At 39.5% G+C, this 17,088-nt stretch overlaps 1 protein-coding gene across 1 annotated transcript in view; it reads left to right on the top strand.

Annotated features, from left to right (window-relative positions):
• Positions 1–15,989, top strand: part of IREB2 (iron responsive element binding protein 2) — a 29,053-nt gene extending 13,064 nt beyond the window's left edge. Inside the window, exons 9-22 of the mRNA XM_064456730.1 lie at positions 263–434; positions 1,642–1,742; positions 2,215–2,331; positions 3,523–3,682; positions 4,555–4,690; positions 5,414–5,498; positions 6,110–6,266; positions 8,533–8,657; positions 8,944–9,048; positions 9,505–9,647; positions 10,825–10,972; positions 11,061–11,183; positions 11,844–12,029; positions 12,674–15,989. Coding sequence (XP_064312800.1) covers positions 263–434; positions 1,642–1,742; positions 2,215–2,331; positions 3,523–3,682; positions 4,555–4,690; positions 5,414–5,498; positions 6,110–6,266; positions 8,533–8,657; positions 8,944–9,048; positions 9,505–9,647; positions 10,825–10,972; positions 11,061–11,183; positions 11,844–12,029; positions 12,674–12,784 — 1,869 coding nt within the window. The 3' untranslated portion in view covers positions 12,785–15,989. The remainder of the gene's footprint in view (positions 1–262; positions 435–1,641; positions 1,743–2,214; positions 2,332–3,522; positions 3,683–4,554; positions 4,691–5,413; positions 5,499–6,109; positions 6,267–8,532; positions 8,658–8,943; positions 9,049–9,504; positions 9,648–10,824; positions 10,973–11,060; positions 11,184–11,843; positions 12,030–12,673) is intronic.
• The last annotated feature ends 1,099 nt before the right edge of the window (positions 15,990–17,088 follow it).

The raw sequence follows: 17,088 nt of genomic DNA on the forward strand, positions 1-17,088 counted from the left end.
AGCATGTATCTGTTCTTGACTAGGAAATCTGAAGAACTCGATTGCAGGTGGAGGTGTAGGTTTTTTATGTCAACTTCCAGTATAGATTTCTAGAACCCTGTATGGTACAGGGACTTGGGGTTTTTTGCAAACATTGGCCTCAAGGTTTCAGCTTTGTTTTAAACATTCTTGACTTGCTAACTGTGAATTGTTGCAACAAATGTTGCTTGCATTGTACATCTTCACATAACAAAAGTTCTTGTTGTGCATTTGTTTTAAACAGCATCTTCGGCAAGCTGATGTTGCTGGAAAATTTGTTGAGTTTTTTGGGAGTGGAGTTTCCCAGCTGTCTGTAGCAGACCGAACCACAATAGCAAATATGTGTCCTGAATATGGTGCTATTCTGAGCTTTTTCCCTGTTGATAATGTGACACTGAAGCACTTAAGGCATACAGGTAAAGATGAAATTAAAATAGTGGTTCACTGTAATAGTGTTTTAGATGTGTGGCAATAGGTTTTTTGCTTAAAACTCCATAATCCTTGAACAGAGATTTTCTGCAGAGTTCTGACGTGGATTTAATGTACGAGATTCTGCTGTACAGTAACAGTCTGTGTCATGGGATATACTTGGCCACAACTTTTATCCTGTAGAATCTCATGCATCTGAATAATACCTGCTACAAAAATTGTGCTGTACATATTTACTGTTGGCTGGTTTTGTGGGACACTTAGTACGTGGCATTTGGATCTGAGTGAGTTGCCTGCTTTACTGGCACAGACGTTTTCTTGTGGCCTGTTTTGTCTCCATAAATCCCATGGATTTATGTGAGGCTGTAGTTTTTGCATGCATGACACTGGCATACAGATAGCTGACTTGTCCTTGAGGTTTGTGTCCTGTCCTGTTCATTTATCTAATACCTGATTTACTAACATCATGTTCTTTTTCAACACCCAGAGACCTTGTTTCTGAAAGCATAGGTAAACCCTTTTTTTCCCCCCCTTTTTTTTTTATTTTGAAGAGCGTTATTTTGCTGACATTTCAAGCTAAGCTAGAAGGATGACAGTTCCTTATCGAGCTACTGCAAATAGAGAAAGCCACAGGGTAACGGATCTTAAAAAAAAGCCCATTCTCATTAGTAAGCCTTTCTGACACTGAAATCTGTCACTTCTACATACAAGTTATTAAATTTAAAATGTTTAACAAACATGTTTTGTCTGGTCAGTGCAGAGCAAATGAAACATTTTCTAACAGTAGTTAGTAATACTGGCTATTAATGACTAAGCACATGATCTGTATTAAACAAATAAACCTTAATAAAGAAAAGCTTTATGAACTTCAGGGACAAATCTGTAGATTTAATTAGAGTTCCAACTGCTGGAGTTGGAACAGCTTATTTTGTTCCTTGATATAACAAGGAAAGTTAAGCTGATTTTAAAAAAAAAAGAAAAAGTATTTGTGTATCATTCCTGAATAGCTTGGAGGTTGGGGTAGGGAAGTGGTGTGCCATGAGAAAAAGTACTTTGGATGTTCAAGGATAAATCAAGGATAGATTCAAGGAAATGCTTGAAACAGTCTGAATTTCTGAGAATTGTGTGTTTTATTTATTTTTTTTGCAATATGACTTTTCTCATGTTTGAAATAATCTTCCTAACCTTCCTAAGGTTTTGACAAGGCTAAGCTTGAGGTCATGGAAGCATATCTTAAAGCTGTGAAGTTACTTAGAACTGACGAGAGTTCTTCCAGAGAACCTGAATATTCCCAGGTATGCTTGAAATCACTTGTTTCTCTATGTTTGATTCTCATAATAAATAACTACTGCAGATTTAACAATTTTGTCTCCTGCTGTAATTTTCATTGCTTTAAGAAAAGTTGCATTTATTGACTGCCAATTTTGAGAAGCAGCATATGTTTTCAAAGTATAGAGGGCATGAGGGAAAGAAGGGAGGTACAATAAACATTCATGTCAACTAACAGATGCTGAATTCCTGTCATTCCTGGGTGACCAGGTAAGTCTTCTGGATGGTAGAAAAATTTGGGATAATGTTAAAACACTTTCAGTAAGATGAATAGCCTTTTACAGTGGGCGGTCTTGAAAGTGGAAGCCCAGAGTGTTAATGTCTCAGAACATCCAAATTTTAAACAGGAGACGTCCTGGATGTCTCAAGAGTATATTCACAGTAATGTTGGGCTGAGGTTGATAATGCATGCTTTTTCTTTGCTTCTTTTTTTATTAGGTAGTGCAAATTAGTCTAAGTTCAATAATTCCGTATGTCAGTGGCCCCAAGAGGTCCCAAGATAGAGTGGCTGTTATTAACATGAAAAGTGACTTCCAAGCCTGCTTAAATGAAAAGGTTTGTACAACTGATGTATGCTTCGAAAGGTACTTCTTGTAATCTGCATGAATAAATGTTACGTTATTTGTTCCTTGCATACCTGCTGAGCCCTCTTTATTGCTGTATAAACAGCTTATCTAATTACATTCTTCTCTTGCTTGACAAGTGTCCCGAGGATAGTAGCTCATAAATCATAGGTGTGATTGTCAGGAACGTGAACTTGTGACAAAGTTTATGACAAAAATCTGTACTTTCACAGTTCATGTTTCAGGGAGGAAAAACTTAAGTAATAAATATTAAGTAATAAATATTGGGAAATGTTTTCTTATTTTCAGAGTCTTTTAAATAGCTATATTTTACTTAATTTTACCATAAGAAAATAAAACTCATCATATCTTAAAGGAGATACAGAAAGACTTCCAAGACCAGTGTTCTGGGTTCTTAACTTAGCAAGTGATTTTTGTTTGCACTTAACCTGACATCACAGCAGAAATGTTTTTACTCTGAAGGTGATACTTTTGGTTAGGAATATACATAGGCATCTAAGAATGCAGCTAATACAGGAATGCATCTTCATTTTTAGTGTTTATCATTAAAGTTGAAGACTGGCAGGAGTATTAGAAACATGAACACTTAGACACTCTGTAAAAATTCTTTCTCTTGGCTTTAGCATTCTGGCTTGTGATGAGGTGTATAATACAGAATGATCAGTTGTGCTTGAGAGAAGGATCATAACTGATCATGCATCACAGAGTGGCTTATCTTGAAAGGGACCTCTGGAGGATGACTGTGTGCTGAAGAGCTGGAGGGTGTGAAATGTTAATGGACCTAGCCTGCTTTTAGTTGTAATCTTCCAATTAAAATCTCGGGTACACTTCTAATTCAGAAAAAAAGCATTGTACAGAATTAGACAATTACTTGTAAGGGGTTGTTCTTTCATGTATAGCAGGAAGTGAGCCAGGGATCAACCATGCTTTTTGATTGCATTTGTTCACAATTATTGCAAAGTTAAAGCAATTATGAAGAAAGAAGGATGAGACCACTGTAGGTATGGAGAGAGGCATGAACTTAGGGCTGCTTTTAAAATCTGTTTAAGGGTTCCTAATGGGACAGTTGAGTGTTATTTTAAAATGAGGGTTCACTTGGTCTTGCTGTAAAGTCATACCTTCTGTACCATAATAACCGCTAACTTGTATTTTTGTCATCTAGTCTGGTGTTAAAGGGTTTCAGATTGCAGTTGAGAAACAGAATGACATTGTACCTGTTCAGTATGAAGGAAACGAATACAAGCTATCTCATGGCTGCATTGTCATTGCTGCAGTAATCAGCTGTACAAATAACTGTAATCCATCTGTCATGCTTGCTGCAGGTATGTTGTGACTAGTGACGGCTAACTTGATCTTAATGGTGCTCCCATGCTTTTTCAAGGTCTTTAACCCTTGCTTTTGTAGGTTATTTGAAGTGACTTGACCTAAAGGTTTGAAACTGTAAACTTTTAGCCTTAAACTTGTTGTTTGTTCTGGAGTTTGTATAATGACAGTTACTCTTCAATAATACAATCTCAAAATTTGTGTCGTACAGCAGTATGAATGATGGTAATTACAGAGTATTTACATTCGGTAATATTTCAACAAGTAACCAGTTTTAGGGCGCTTTTCAGATGGATGCTCTTAGGGACACAACTGATGAAGGGGCTGGGCCTTAGCTTTGACTCCATCCTGGGTGACAGTAGCTTGAACTATAGTCAGCTGCAGAGTCTGGAAAGAAAAATCGATATTGTTGAACAGTTGTTCTGTGCTTTAGTCACTAGTTAAGGAGTGTGTGCCTTACCTTCACGAGCTGCATACAGTTTTCCCAGACAGTTAATCCTCTCTCAGACCTTGGTTTCTTCTTTTGAGGTCCTCTGTGGCCAAAGCAAGCTTCCCTTTGAGGTCGTGTGTCCTGTATCAGAAGAAGAGTAAATGAATTTGCACTGTCAGCTAGAATGTGGGAAAGATTTTTCTTACAGAAAAGAAAACGAGCATCTACATTATAGAGATGGGAACAAAAACCTGAATGGTATTGCTATGAGTTAAGAAACTTTATTCAGGCAAGTAGTTGCTTTAATAATTCAATAAGCTGAGGGTCTGCTCATCCTCTGGGTTTTGTTATGCTTAACTTAAGTAGCATCATATAGGTGTTCTTTTAAGGGATATACAAAACATAAGCTGTCTCTTTTTTTTTTAATATTCTTATTTTTAGGACTCCTGGCCAAAAAAGCTGTTGAAGCTGGCCTAGTGGTTAAACCCTACATAAGAACAAGTTTATCACCAGGCAGTGGAATGGTTACACATTACCTCAGTTCAAGTGGAGTATTACCATACCTCAGCAAGCTTGGGTAAGTTGTGACTCCTACTTCATTTGTCATTTTAGGAAAATAGCGCACAGGGATCTTACGCAGGTCAGTAAATATGGTTGCTGTTCATTTTGGGTTGGCCAGTTCTTAACTTACTAGATTGTCATTTTAACTACTAGCTGACTTAAAGGTGTGTTTTAATCTATTTTATTCCTACCTTACAACTGTTTAGATCTCTACCTCACCTGAGCTCTGTTTTTTTCAGTAGTGATCTACTTAATTGTAAGTGTATTATAAGACAGGATGCACTTGTGCGTATATTTTAAAAGTGGAAGCTGGATGTAGATTTGTCTGGACAGTCTGTATTAGTCTTTCCTTGATGATGATGCTGTCATGGGTTGTTTAGCATGTTTTTCGTTGTTCCATAGCAATAACAATTAGGTTATGTTCATAATCCTGTAACAATGCCCAGCTGTGCCCCGTGAGGAATGTCACTGCCTTTGCTTTGCTATTACTTATGCAACTAACAATGTCTTGGGATATTTTGACTTACCTTGATTGATTACCAAAATGTTACACAGAATCACCTTGTATTTTTCTGCTTGCATCAGTGAGATGTAGTGTCTGCTGTTCACTTCCTAAAAAGTCTAGTTGTCAAAGCAAAAAAATTCTTCTTACTGATTGCTAATAAAAGAAAAAGCTGTTTTGCTACCAAATTGCTTGTGATAATTTAATGCACTACTTGATTGGTTTTTTCCACTGTAGGTTTGAGATAGTTGGTTATGGGTGTTCAACCTGTGTTGGAAACACTGCTCCCTTGCCAGAAGCCATCAGGAATGCAATAAAACAGGTAAAACTCTATGCCCTGTTGAATACAGAACTATAGTTCTCACCCAGTTAAGCGATCAAGAAATAGAGTAATCTGTGGAAAATATACTTTATTGTTGGTTCAGACTTTGCATAAAGTTTTTGCACTTCTGCATGTTAGAGGGTGACCCCGGTAATACATTGTTTTGTAAAATAAAACATAATAAATAGTATTTGTAGTATACAGATGTAAATTACAAGATAAATACATAGGCTCTAATCTTACGGAGGATGCAACATGTCGTTTTGTATCATAAATGAAGAGGAGGGTTTTAGAGAGCTACATGCTTGGGTGATTTTTAACCAGCAGTGTCTGAAGAGCTCCAGCATTTTTATCCTGTGAAGCAGAAAAAAAATACAAGAAATGAAAGGCAGGAGAGGAGTTCAGTGAAGTGACTAGAAAAAGCATTAGAGGGTTAAGAGGGAGAAGGAGGAAAAGTAGCAGGAGAGACTAAAATGCCTTTAAATTGAAGTGTTAGAATGAATATTGGAAGCGGAATGCTAAAAGCACATCTGACTTAGTCAACAGAAAACACCACAAGCTGTTGAAGTACCACAAAGTCCTAGAAAAATATTTATGGGCCTGTCTTTCAGGGTGATATAATTGCCTGTGGAGTATTGTCTGGAACAAAGAACTTTGAAGGACGTCTCTGTGACTGTGTCCGTGCCAACTACCTTGCTTCTCCACCACTAGTAGTTGCTTATGCTATTGCAGGCACTGTTAGAATAGACTTTGAAACTGAGCCTTTGGGTAAGTATTTCCTTACATCTTATATTTCCACATCTAATGCTGTCGTGGTTTAGCCCCAGTCAGCTCAGGTCGGGTCACTGCTGCACTTGCACTGCTTCTTGAAAGGCTTGTCCTCCATTGGTTCGGGTGGTTCCTGCTGTGGTAATTCCTATAACATGCAACTCAAATCACAGGTTACAACAATTTAAAGGTATATCCATTACAATCTCCACCCCTGACCCCTTTGGGCCAGGTTATAGGTTTTAACATTGCCATGAACTCCTCCCCTTGCTCCCAGCCTGGCTAGCAACAAGGGGTTTCTGCTATAGTAATTTCCATAATATGTAACTCAAATCCTGGGTTAGAACAATTTAAAGGCATTTCCATTACAGTCTCTGCTCCTGGTCCATTTGGATCAGACCATCAGGTTTAACATTGTAATGAACTCCTCCCCTTGCCCCTGCTCCAGTGTGGACTTATCCACAGACTGTAGTCCTTTAGGGTTGTACCTGCTCCAAGTGGAGCCTTACCCGGGAGCCACAGTCTCTCCAGGGGCACACCTGCTGCAGCATAGACTTATCTAGAGCCACAGTCGCTCTGAGGTATGCCTGTTCCAGCATGGCCTTCTGCATGGGCCTCAATGCTTTCAGAGCTATACCTGCTCCAGCATGGCCTTACCCACAGCTGCAGTCCCTCTGGAAGTAAACCTGCTCCAACACAGCCTTGCCCATGGCTGCAGTCCCTCCAAAGCCTGCTCCAACATGGCTTTGCCCCATGGCTGCAGTCCCTTGAGAAGTAAGCCTGCTCTGTTGTGGGCTTATCCATGCCCACGCACTTTGAGGTGCTCCGGCATGACCTTATGCACAGCCACTGATGCTTCAAGGTGTACCGGCTGCAGCACGGACTTATCTACAGCCACAGACACTTTGAGGTGTACCTTCTCCAAGATGGACTTATCCTTGGGCCACAATTGCCTCAGAGGTGTACCTGCTGTGGCACAGACATAACCAAGGCCACAGATGCTTGGAGATATACCTGCTCTGGCACGGGCTTATACAGAGACACAGATGCTTTGGGGTGTCCTGCTCCCACATGGATTCATCCACAGGTCACAGTCCCCTTGACTTGGTCTTGAGTTCACCCTAGAGTTCCAGCCTGTCCAGTACAGCAGCGGGGCCCTGGCCATCTGCCAGCCCAGGCTCATTGCCATGGCTGTTATCAGAATGTTCCCAAGGCCCAGCAGGGTAAGGTGATAAGCAGTACAGCAAGCAGTGAAAGCAAAAAGCACCACTAATGAGCGCTAGATTTTAAGGCATACAGTAAGTCAGGCAAGCCCCATAGCAAGCACAGAAGCCTGCCAATTAATAGCTAAATAGCAATAACCGCTATACATTCCATCTAGCACATTCCAATCAAATCTGTCGTTATATCAAACCCTTCAGGCCCCACGTTGGGCGCCAAAATGGACTGTTGTGGTTTAGCCCAGTCAGCAACTAAACATGCAGCTGCTCGCTCACTCCCCCCGGTGGGATGGGGGAGAGACTCAGAAGAGTAAAAGTGAGGCAACTCATGGTCTGAGATAAAGGCAGTTTAACAGGTAAAGCAAAAGCTGCGCGCGGAAGCAAAGCAAAACAAGGAATTCATTCACTACTTCCCATGGGCAGGCAGGTGCTCAGCCATCTCCAGGAAAGCAGGGCTCCATCACACGTAACAGTTACTTGGGAAGACAAACGCCGTCACTCCAAACATCCCCCCTTCCTTCTTCTTGCCCCAGCTTTATATACTGAGCATGACGTCATATGGTATGGAATATCCCGTTGGTCAGTTTGGGTCAGCTGTGCTGGCTGTGTCCCCTCCCAGCTTCTTGTGCACCCGGCAGAGCATGGGGAGCTGAAAAAGTCCTTGACCAGTGTAAGTGCTACTTAGCAACAGCCAAAACATCTCCACATTATCACCACTGTTTCCAGCAAAAATCCAAAACATAGCCCCATACTAGCTACTACGAAGAAATTTAACTCTATCCCAGCTGAAACCAGGACAAATGCGTTTGTAGAAGAGGTTTCTTCACATGCATTTCAGCATACAAAATTTTATATTTCAAGAGAAAGCAGTCATGTTTGGTGTTGCTCGTAGCTAAAGCAAAGCATCCACTTAACCGATTAAATTCTTTGCATCGCTGGTACCATCTCTGATGACCTGAATGTATACATATTTATGTTCTAATAAAAATACAAAGTCTAATATTTTATTCTTCAAAATTACTGTTCTGTTTAAAAATCTTACTCAGGCACTGGCTTTGATGGCAAAAGTATTTACTTACGAGATATTTGGCCCACCCGAAGAGAACTTCACACAGTGGAGGAAGAGTGTGTGGTGTCATCCATGTTTAAGGAATTGAAAGAAAAAATGGAGGTAAGAATGGTCTTTTGTTCTACGTAAGTTAAAGATTGCATTTCATTGTAGCATTATAATATCTGACAAACCAATCATTCCACTGGAAGATATTTCCGTTACTGTAAAGGAGGACTTAAGTGAGATGGGTGCTTGTATTAGTGCTTCTTAAGTACTGTCCAATAAGGTAACTTGTAGTATATAATAGAAATTAAAAAGAAAATCACCAGTAAGTCTTCTTTTGGTTTCCAAATATAAACGGATCGTAAACCAATTTGTTCTTTTTGATTAACTTTCTTTTTTGTAGAAAGGAAACAAACGATGGAATTTACTGGAGGCACCAGAGTCAACTTTATTTCCCTGGGATTTAAAATCTACTTATATCAGATGTCCTTCCTTTTTTGATAAACTTGTAAGTACATTGGATCTATCCACCAGATTATATACATTACATTCAGTAAAGGAACAGCTATTCCAGTAAAGTGTCAATGTTTAAGTAACAAATTTGATTATCACTAATATTCCTCCTTTCTTTGGATGTCTGCCAGCATGGCTCTGGTGAAACCTGAGCCACTGCAGATCTCTGTCAAGCACTTTCAGTCAGTAAGAGCAAAACTCAGCCTTTATGTTCAGCCTGGTCACAAACTCTCTACAATTGGTTTTGATGATCTTAAAGGTCTTCTCCAACCTAAATGATTCTGTGATTCTCAGTCTCTTGAATACTGTTTGTATCTCTGGCATGAGTGGAGCCTGTACATCAATGTGCCTTCACATATTGCAGATGTGTTTTATGTCTCAAAGGATCTTGGAAAAAAAACGTGTTTCTTATTTTTTGTTGTTGTTGTTCCCCCCTGCCCTTCACTTTTAGGCCAAAGAACCAGTTTCACCACAACCAATTGAAAATGCCCATGTCTTGCTCTATTTGGGAGATTCTGTAACTACAGATCACATATCCCCTGCTGGAAGTATTGCAAGGAGTAGTGCAGCTGCCAAGTATCTGACCAATAAAGGGTAAGGACATGTCATATTAAACAGCTCTAATTATATCAGAGGACTGCTTCATGTGCCAAATAATTGATCAGCACTGTTGCTTTCCTTTATAAATGCCTGTCCACATGAAGTGGAGATGATACATGGATAAGCAAAATAGTAGTAACTGTTACTGGCATTTGAGTAATCACCTGTCTTGCAGTCCTGGTAACCCCCTTTCTTGCAGCCTCTGGTTGCTTTTACACAAATAGCTGAGATGCATCCCCTTAAAGAACGCATTCCCATAGCTGTCGGTACAGTAAGGTCTGCTGCCACATGCATGCCAAACCAAAAGTAACTTACTAATTTACACATCAGGTGACTGACCTTCTTTTAACGTGAGGTTAGTCGGTGTTACTGTCACTGGCCTCAAGAACAGTCAGAGAGGTTCTCTGTACGGATCAGAAGTTGTAGAAACATATATAGTTTAAAAAAATGAAGCCCAGTTTTATAAATGAATGTGATTCGTGCTCTAACTTACCTCTGCATCAGCGAGGATCCTGCATCAATAGTGGGTGCCTTTCACCCCCACTGAAATTCTGAAAAGGCACAGATTGCAACGTGGTGCTGAGCTGTTCAGTGTCACACCTCTGCTGAATATTTTGGAAATTATACAATTGTGTTGCATTGCAAAGTTGTATTATTATTACAGTGTCAGTGAAGCGTGATAAAATAATAGCCTGTGGTGTGGGCTTTTCTAACTATTGCATTCACTCTTGAGTGAGTAGTAGTGTGAGAAAGAAAGAATTAATGGCCCTTTAATACCAGGATGGTCGTTTGATTCATGCGTAGAGCTCTCATTTTGGTACAAGGCTTGTTAATAAATATGCTGGTAGAGGTAAGAGGATTCATAAACAGGCTTGTTTCCTAGAACAGTCTCCCCATAATTCTTCTGGAAGTGTCATACTGCTCATAGTACTTTAGTGATGTTATAGAAAATTAATCTAAAATTGCAGTTTTCCTCATGAGTTATCTAGCAATTATTTACCCCTTTTGTTTGTGGTTTATAACAGTTGCATTTGGTGAATGAATAGTTCTTTACATCTTGCACTGAAAACTTAGAGATGCTGCAGCAACTATTGTAAAAATCATCTAGTTGAAAATGATATTATGATCTTTAAAATAACTGATTCCCTTTTAAGTATTCTTTTTATTCTAGACTCACACCTCGTGAATTCAACTCTTATGGAGCTCGAAGAGGTAATGATGCTGTGATGACAAGAGGTACCTTTGCAAATATTAAGCTTCTGAATAAGTTCATAGGAAAACCAGGTCCTAGAACAATTCACTTCCCATCAGGACAAACGGTAAAAATGTGGTTTTTTTCATACCTAATCTGAAATTGTGATGCAGATTTAGAACTTGCTCAAACTATTTCACTTTGTTATTCCACAGCTAGATGTGTTTGAAGCAGCGGAGTGGTACCAGAAGGAAGGCATCCCTGTGATTATTCTAGCAGGAAAGAAGTATGGACTGGGTAGCTCAAGAGACTGGGCTGCAAAAGGGCCTTTTTTACTGGTACTGCTGGTTTGTTTGGGTTTGGGACGTGTTTTTGTATTTTCTGGAAATACCTAAAAACACATTGTTTAGTTTGGAGCATGAATGTGTTTAGAAACTGTCTTCAGCCTTGAATATAGTACCACATTTTGTTTTTAAAGACTTCTCAAGAATTTCTTTGCTAGGATCTTCATAGAAGAGAATCATTAAGTCAGGATAAATCTGAATTTCCTACTTATGTAACTTGCCATCTTAGACTCCAGGCTCTGAGATAAATTAGACGTCTATCTAGTGCTGACCTCTGTTTGGTCTCTGTCAGGTATTAAGTATTTAGCTGTTGGAGACTAATTTCCGCTAATAGTCAGAATATATTCTGAGTCAGCCACTTATTCATGTGGAGTAATGGAAGCAACTACATTCTGTCTGGGATTTTCTGCCTGCTAACTACAGCATGATGACTGTTGTAGAACTCCGTTTCATACTGCATGGGCCTACTCTGGCTTATCTGCCTTCATCTCATTGTAAAGCTGAAAGATGTTACTAGCTTGCTTACAGGACTCCTACGAAGCGCTCTCTTTACTCTTCAGTTGCAAGATCTTGGACATAATACTTATTTGAAGCTTAATTTGCATTTCACTCTGACTACTGTATTGAAACACAAATTCACTCGTATTTCTTCAGGGTGTTAAAGCTGTCCTAGCTGAAAGCTACGAGAAGGTTCATAGAAGTCAGTTGATTGGAATTGGCATAGCTCCACTTCAGTTTCTTCCTGGGGAAAATCCAAGTACTTTGGGTCTCACTGGCAGAGAGCTGTTTTCTATATTGTTCCCTCCAGAGCTGTCACCTGGAATGACATTGGATGTTAAGGTATCTTTGCAATATTTTTTTAACTTCTCTGTTGAGCATACTGACAATTGAATGCGCAGAAAGAAAAGTTAATCCTGATGACTGAAAGCAGGAAAACCTAAAACTTAATTCTCTTTGAAAGAATGCTTATAGACTTGGCTGAAGTTTGTCATGGCTATTGAAGTTTCCCAAAGTACATATACACATGTTCTTTCTATGCGACTTTTTATGCAACCTGAAATTCTTGATTGTTCTTTTGGGCATGATTTCCCCCCTTGTGGGCACTGCGTTAGGGTAGAACTGGATCTCATCTTTTGGGCTCTCTTAAAGATAAGGGTTGCAACTATTTGAGAGGGGCTTTGGCCTTCCATGCTGTGAAAAGGGACCGTATGCCTATAATAACATCCTTTGTGCCATCTTAGGGAATTGGCTTTTTCTTTGGTATCAATAGGTAGGTAGCGTGCTCCCAACTGGATCTAAACTGTGCAGTAAAATAAGCCTTCGTTCTGTTCCCAGCACTGCCTGGGATCCACAGTGGCAGATAAGCGGGTTCAATTACCTTGTGTTCAACAAAACTTTGGGGTTAGAATGTTAACTAAGAATAAGGGAGGGGAAGTGAAAGCAAAACTCTTAATTGGTCTCTCTTTTTTGCTTTTGTTTTGAAGACAAGCACTGGAAAAGTATTCAGCGTGATTGCCTTGTTTGAAAACGATATGGAGATCACTGTATACAAATATGGTGGAAGCCTAAACTTTGTGGCTCGAAGATTCTTATAGTAGCTACTGACTGTATGGGTACCTTGCATAACTGGTAATTCTGAAAATGCCTTGTGTGAACCCAGGAAATCTGTACTGTGGAACTGCAAACAGTCCTAGTGTGCTCAAAGTTACCTTCGTCCATGGATGTAAAAGATTGTGAATCATTGTAACTGCAACAAGATCCTTCCTGATTTTAAATAATATTCTAATGGTGCTATTAAACATTGCTAAAATCAACATGTGTGTTGTGGCAGAGAGCTGTAAGTATGGAGGGAATGTTTTATCAGACCATTTTGTAAATAAACTATGCGAAATCTGAAACTGATTGTGCTGAAGATTATTATGTAAGATTTTCTGCAGTTGTTCCCACTCAGTTTTTGCACCTGTAAATTTGTGCACTGCTGTTTGTTGGTTTAAGGGTAGCAGATGGTATTGAATGTTAAAGGCCAAACAGAATTTTTTTGTCTTTGCATCCAGAGCTTAAAATAGATATTCAGTTTTGGATTTCTTGCTCTTTAGGTTATGGGCTGAAGAAAAAGCAGTCCACGTGAGGCCGAGGGTATCCTGTGTCACATATCATGACTTCCTTACCTTTACTATGAGATTGTATTTCACCTGGATCCAGATTTAGAACCGCTCATGCTACAAAATATCGTGTGCTTAGAAGTATGGGGAACACCTCTGCACTTGAAAAAATGCTTGCAATTATTTTGTTCATGCAGGTGAAGTGTAGCGCCCCAGCTTTTTGGCAAGCTGCAGTGTCCTTTCATTGAAGTTTGTCATACCTACTTCAAGGGATGCAGTTTGTCATTTATGACATCGGTTTTTACTGTACCGTCTGTGATATCATTAGACAAAGTACCTCCCCTTAGTATTTTAACCTTTAAAAAAATCTTTTAAAACATTTATTAGGACTGTTTAAATTCATCAGCATTAACTACAACCTAGGTCTAATAAGTTATACTTTCTTGTCAAATGTAGCCGTACTGCCTTTTAATGCTTTCTAATATGCTGTTAGTTTACAGCTCTTCCAAACAAGCATCAGATTCCCCTGCTGAAGATCCCAGAATATGGAACAAATCTGGCTCTTGCACCATTGCAACATCTGTAAATTTCATTATCAGCATGTTGACAGCAGAATCCCTGTTCCGTATTTGATATTAAGAGAGGATGCACAGTTTCTGCACAGGTGCTTGTTTTACCACTTCACTAAGCACTGAGAGATTCTGATCTGTGCAAGTGGGCCTTCAGCTTCAACGTGCTACTTCTGTGCTCCTGTATCTTGAGAAGCTTCACAATACTGCTTAGGGTTTATGGAAGGATTAACTTCTAGAGAAAAAAACTGCAATAACTTGCCTTTAAAGATTTTGCTTTAAGATTTTTTTTCTCTTGGTAAAAATTGTCTTAAATATCAAAACTTTCAAGAGGACTTTATTAGCTTTAGTACATGTACGTTCAGTTTATAACCAGACACTAAGCTAGTTGATGTCCAGACTAACAGATCCACTGTTCAAATCTTTAAATAGTATGTTTCTGACATTCCATTTAAAAAACAAAAACCATAACCCGCCTCGGCATAATTAGATCATTACAATGTATTAATTTTTTGACAGTTCAAATGCCACATTGAGTTCACTGGCATAACTTTGATACACCTTTTTTATTTGATTGGACAAAGTTCCCTGAAGTTTGACATTCTTTATGATCTGTTATTTCATGAGGGTTTCTGTGGTTTTCTTCTGGTCAAGATAAAAACCATTCCAGTGACTCGTACCGCTGACATGGGTGATAAATCAACGCATTTTTGAAAACTATATTGAACTGAATGCTGAATGAGTTTGTTTTGTGGTACACTCTTGCTAATTTTATCCAGAGTTATTGAGCAGATCTTGTTTCTTGTACAACAGTGTCTAATGCTATTTTTTTCCCCAGCCCAAAGGTATACTCTTGATTTAGTTCAAGAGAATGCATGCTCATTACTGGGGAGCAAATAGGAGTTTAGTGCTGACACCTAATGATACCTTGTGCAGATGATAAATAAAAACACAACTACAAGCCTATTTAAAACTTGTGTAACTGCTAATGCTTGAACAGAACACAGCCTCCCACCCTTTCTAGTGCAGTAACATGCTCGTTGCTTCAGAAGGAGGCAGTGATCCAAGCCATGTCAAGGTAAACCAGTATTGTGAAGTTAAGTGCAATTTCAAGGGTTACAACTTACTTGCAAGTTGTCACCAATAAAGCTAGTCATCTCTTAAGATGACGTGGTGAGTTTCATTACCGTAGCAACTCCTTTAATTCTCATGCACTCCTATGTCTTAAAATCAATGAAAGACGGCTTTTTGAGGCGTGCTTTAGCGCAGTTGCTGTTCAACTTCAGGCTCTTGCCATTGTTGCTGCAGTGGGTACAGCCCTAAATGTGCTGAAGCAAATAGCATCTTTGAGTAGTGCAGGCTGACTCTTACCCTTAAGATCTGTATGCCTGAGGAGTGCTGCAAGGAGCAGCACTGCTTATGCACCCATCTCCCACTTCTCACGTGGTAGTGAACTGCTGCTGAAGGTAACACTGGCCTGATTACCTGTGGCAATGTCCCTGTCCCCTCCTCCTTGTGCAGTGGTGAATGTTGTAAAGTCCAGTTTGACAACCAGCAGCAAAGAGACGGCTTTTAACTTTGGACATGCTGCTAGGATCCTACGAGCTTCAGATGGGCAAGAGTGGCATCCGCTTTCTGGCAGCAGCAGGACACAGTACAGTCAGAGACGGTTGCTGTGATCACACACAAAAGCGTTGCTCAGTTAGACCTCTTTCTAGTATCTTAAAAGAATAGGAGGAAATGTACCTTTTTTTAAGCGGTGACTCAGTGTGTTAGATGTATTTAACCTAGAATTGTCTCCAGTTTCATTTGGGGGAAGAATCTGTTCCAATTTTTCTGAATGTTTTCTTTCCTTGCGCCCCCTGTTCCTCCCTCCCCTCCCAAGTGACAAAGCTTTGGGATAGTGTTGATGTTTATACATTTTACACTTAAGTATAAGGACATAAAACTATGTATATTCATCATATTTAAGTAACTGCAAATCAGTGTCTGCTGTTTAAAGCCAACAGAACAGTGAGAGTTTTAAGTTCAGCAATTATTGTATAGATATATCTTAAGTTCAACTGACAAGTGTGCATAAAATGTTACCAATGCTGTAAATTATTTTTAATAAAGAAAATTGTATCACAGTTCTTGTATGTTCCCATCTATTTTGAATAGATAGTATGGAATACACCTAAAATGGTACTGTAAGTATGCATGAAAGGGTGGGGTGAATAAGGAAAAGGGTATAATTGCACATGTTTCACTTTCTTGTTAGTATCTCACATGTGGGCTTCCAAAGCACATTTAGTTGGTGTAGAAGGAGGTTTTCTGTGTTAACTGAGCCCCAGATACTAGTCTGGATATTATATCAAATTCTTTTTGAATAACTGTGGTGGTGGGTTGTGTGGTTTTTTTTTTTCAGGAAAATGTCTGCTTTGAGAATCCAGATCAAATCCTGTACTAAAGCAAGCTGCTGACCCGGGTTACGGTTATGGCGCATATACCTGAGAGCTCTGACGGGATCTTCAAAAGTGATTTGGGGGTGTCCAACACCAACCCACCTCTGAAGACTCACTTTCAGAAGAGGCATTAGACTTGCATCCAACATGGAGATGCTAGATTATCCAAGTCTTACCTTTCTTGCAGGCAATGGTAAGTGAGGTTGAAGTACAACCCTAGTGTTGTGTGTTGCCTCACAACCGTGCTTCCCACTGGAATACTGGGCAGGCAGGGGAAACAGAAGTCTACAGGTCTTAAGTCTTGGCACTACTGTCTGGAAGCTAAGGCAAGACTAGCAAGGTACAGATCTGCAAAATGCACTGTGGTTTTGTTTACAAAGAGAATGAGCATATTGTGGTTTTTCTGTAACCTGCTATGTACCTTAAAGTCACAAGCATAGTAAGGATGATTTCCTGCTGTATCAATTTTGTTCCAGTGAGCTAAACCTTCAGTCAGCCCCAGAAATCGGGAGAGGGAACCCTAAATATTTGCCAGAGCTCTTTTATTCCTGAAAAAACCAACTCATGCTTGTTTGATTTCAGGGGGGCGGGGAGGAAGGAAGGAGAGTGAAGTAGGTAGAAATATTTATTAGTTGGTCAATCACTTTGTTTAGTAACATCTGTTCTGAAATTGAGGGGAAAAAAGATCCAAGGAACTTGTATTTGTTTCCTGGGAAATAGTTCCCCTTTTCTAAATTCCCCATTGGATTTAAATAATTTTTTCAATTTAGTGTCCTTAATATTA

This window comes from Phalacrocorax carbo, chromosome 7, assembly GCF_963921805.1.
Source record: "Phalacrocorax carbo chromosome 7, bPhaCar2.1, whole genome shotgun sequence".
In the NCBI taxonomy this organism is placed as follows: Eukaryota; Metazoa; Chordata; class Aves; order Suliformes; family Phalacrocoracidae; genus Phalacrocorax; species Phalacrocorax carbo.